General features: G+C 58.6%; 1 protein-coding gene across 1 annotated transcript; it reads left to right on the top strand.

Moving 5' to 3' along the window:
* Nucleotide 1: 1 nt before the first annotated feature.
* On the top strand, nucleotides 2-2,332 carry MYD88 (myeloid differentiation primary response 88; the record flags this gene model as incomplete). Its single annotated transcript, XM_006890653.1, has 5 exons — nucleotides 2-203; nucleotides 1,124-1,258; nucleotides 1,461-1,641; nucleotides 1,803-1,894; nucleotides 2,178-2,332. Coding segments are annotated over 5 exons (765 nt in total), but the record flags the coding sequence as incomplete, so codon positions are not given.
* Between the last annotated feature and the right edge of the window lie 39 nt (nucleotides 2,333-2,371).

Below are 2,371 nucleotides of genomic sequence, written 5' to 3'. Positions count from 1 at the left end.
GGTGGCCGCCGACTGGACCACGCTGGCCGAGGAGCTGGGCTTCGAGTACCTGGAGATCCGGCAGCTGGAGGCGTACCCCAACCCCACCGGTGGCCTGCTGGATGCCTGGCAGGGCCGCGCCGACGCCTCCGTGAGCCGCCTGCTGGAGCTGCTGGCCAAGCTGGGCCGCCAAGACGTCCTGGAGGAGCTGGGGCCCAGCATCGGTGAGGACGACCCCGGCCCGGCGCCGGGGTGGGCAGTGAGGTTACCACTTGTCCGTTCGCGGCATCTAGCCCCCCACCTGGAGAGGCCCTCACTTCCTGGCTGGGGTGCTGGAGGCCTCCGGTAAAGAGGAACTGTACCCCGGCCGGTTCCCATTCTCAGCATCCCGGGGAGGGACTGAAAAGGGCAGCAAAGGGGTGGAAATAGCTCAAAGGCCAGAATCAGGGCATCGAGGGAGGTAAAAAGGATCCTTGGTGGATAGTGGGTTACGAGCTGGGCTGTTAGCCGAAATCCACCAGCCACTCAGGTGAGGAGTCTTCTCCTATGAAGATTTATAGCCTTGCAAACTCCGTGGAGAGTTGCCATGGGTTACGATCGACTGACACTTGCAGCTCTGCGCTTAGAGGAAGATTAAGGTAACACAATAGGCCCAGGAGGGGCTGGAGCTGACCTTGGAAACTTCAGGTCCCAGGGAAATGCAGCCCCACCTGTTCTCCCTCACTGATAAGTGAGGACACAGGGCCCAAGGCAGGCACACAGGCACAGCTGTTCCTTATAACCACCTTGCTGTCCTCAACACTAGGTCTTCTGAGCCCTCTGGCATGCCTGACCCCACAGATCTGCTCAGAGCCTAGAATGAACAGTCTCTGGTTCTGTTCTCAGTATTGCAAGGAAGGGACCCAGGAGCAGGATACCAAAGCCCCAGGCCCCGATCTCGAAGGCTTCTCAGAGAGCCTGGGCACGAAAGTCACCCCTATGTCCCCAAAGAACAAAAGAACCACGTTCCGGCTCAGCCTCTTAGGACCACTGTGGCCTCGGTAGGCTGGAGAAGCAGGAGTTGTGGGGTGAGATGGAGATGGGGCTGGATCCTTCCTGGGGGGACTAGGCTGAGGCGTCAACATTCCTTGTCGCTGCCCCGCAGAGGAAGACTGCAAGAAATACATTAAGAAGCAGCTGGAGGAGGCGGCTGAGAAGCCCTTGCAGGTCCCAGCTGTAGGCAGCACTATCCCTCAGTCGGAGACTCCAACAGGCCTCACCACACTTGACGATCCACTGGGTAAGAACACAGAGCCAGTTCCCAGGCTGGTGGGAGAGCGGGCTGTAGGACAATGTTCAGAACAGTGGTTCACCAGAAAGGTGCAGGGGTTCTGTCTGTAGTGGGCGATAGACACTCTCAGGGGGACTAACATCAGAAGGGTTCTCTCTAGCATTTTGGGGTAGTGTTTCAGCAGAAATGTATTCTTTTTTAACGTTCCCAGGACATGTGCCCGAGTGCTTCGACGCCTTCATCTGCTACTGTCCCAACGACATCCAGTTTGTACAGGAGATGATCCGGCAGCTGGAACAGACGGACTATCGGCTCAAGTTGTGCGTGTCTGACCGCGATGTCCTGCCTGGCACCTGCGTCTGGTCCATTGCCAGTGAGCTCATCGAGAAGAGGTTGGTGGGGGCTGGCGGGTGGGTGCACGGAGCTCTGTCCGGGGATCCTGACACCGGGCCTTTGACTTGGGCGCTGGAAGCCCCTCGTGGGGCGACTCTTGGTCATGGGGCTCTGCTGAACCAAGTGGCCACAGGACCTGAAGCCTGCCCACTCCCCCCAGGTGTCGAAGGATGGTGGTGGTCGTCTCAGATGATTATCTACAGAGCAAAGAATGTGACTTCCAGACCAAGTTTGCGCTCAGCCTCAGTCCGGGTAAGTTCAGTCCAGCCCTGATCGGAGAGGACACGGTCTGCCCTTTTCTTGGTTGCGTGGGCAGTGCCCCATGATGCCAGCCTTTCCTTAGTAACAGCTGTGCATGCAGCACCAAGGGAGCCCAGCAGGTCTCTTCACACCCAAGTATGTGAGGGAATGCGGGCCGGGGTGCCTCGCCAGAGGAGGGCTGGTGTCTCCTGTGAAGTTCTGTGCTGAGGACAGCCCCCACTCCATCCACCATGAGGCAAGGACCTGGTGCGAGCGTGGTACCTTTTGCTGGCAGGTGCCCATCAGAAGCGGCTGATCCCCATCAAGTACAAGCCAATGAAGAAGGAGTTTCCCAGCATCCTCCGGTTCATCACAGTCTGTGATTACACCAATCCCTGCACTAAGTCCTGGTTCTGGATCCGCCTGGCCAAAGCCCTGTCCCTGCCCTGAAGGCTGCCCCGGGGTCCTGGGTGTACACATGCCTGTCTG

This window comes from Elephantulus edwardii, unplaced genomic scaffold, assembly GCF_000299155.1.
Source record: "Elephantulus edwardii isolate Elephantulus edwardi_28Jun2011 unplaced genomic scaffold, EleEdw1.0 scaffold00091, whole genome shotgun sequence".
In the NCBI taxonomy this organism is placed as follows: domain Eukaryota; kingdom Metazoa; phylum Chordata; class Mammalia; order Macroscelidea; family Macroscelididae; genus Elephantulus; species Elephantulus edwardii.
The sequence above is the reverse complement of the archived record's forward strand: the minus strand, read 5'-3'. Positions and strand labels throughout refer to the sequence as shown.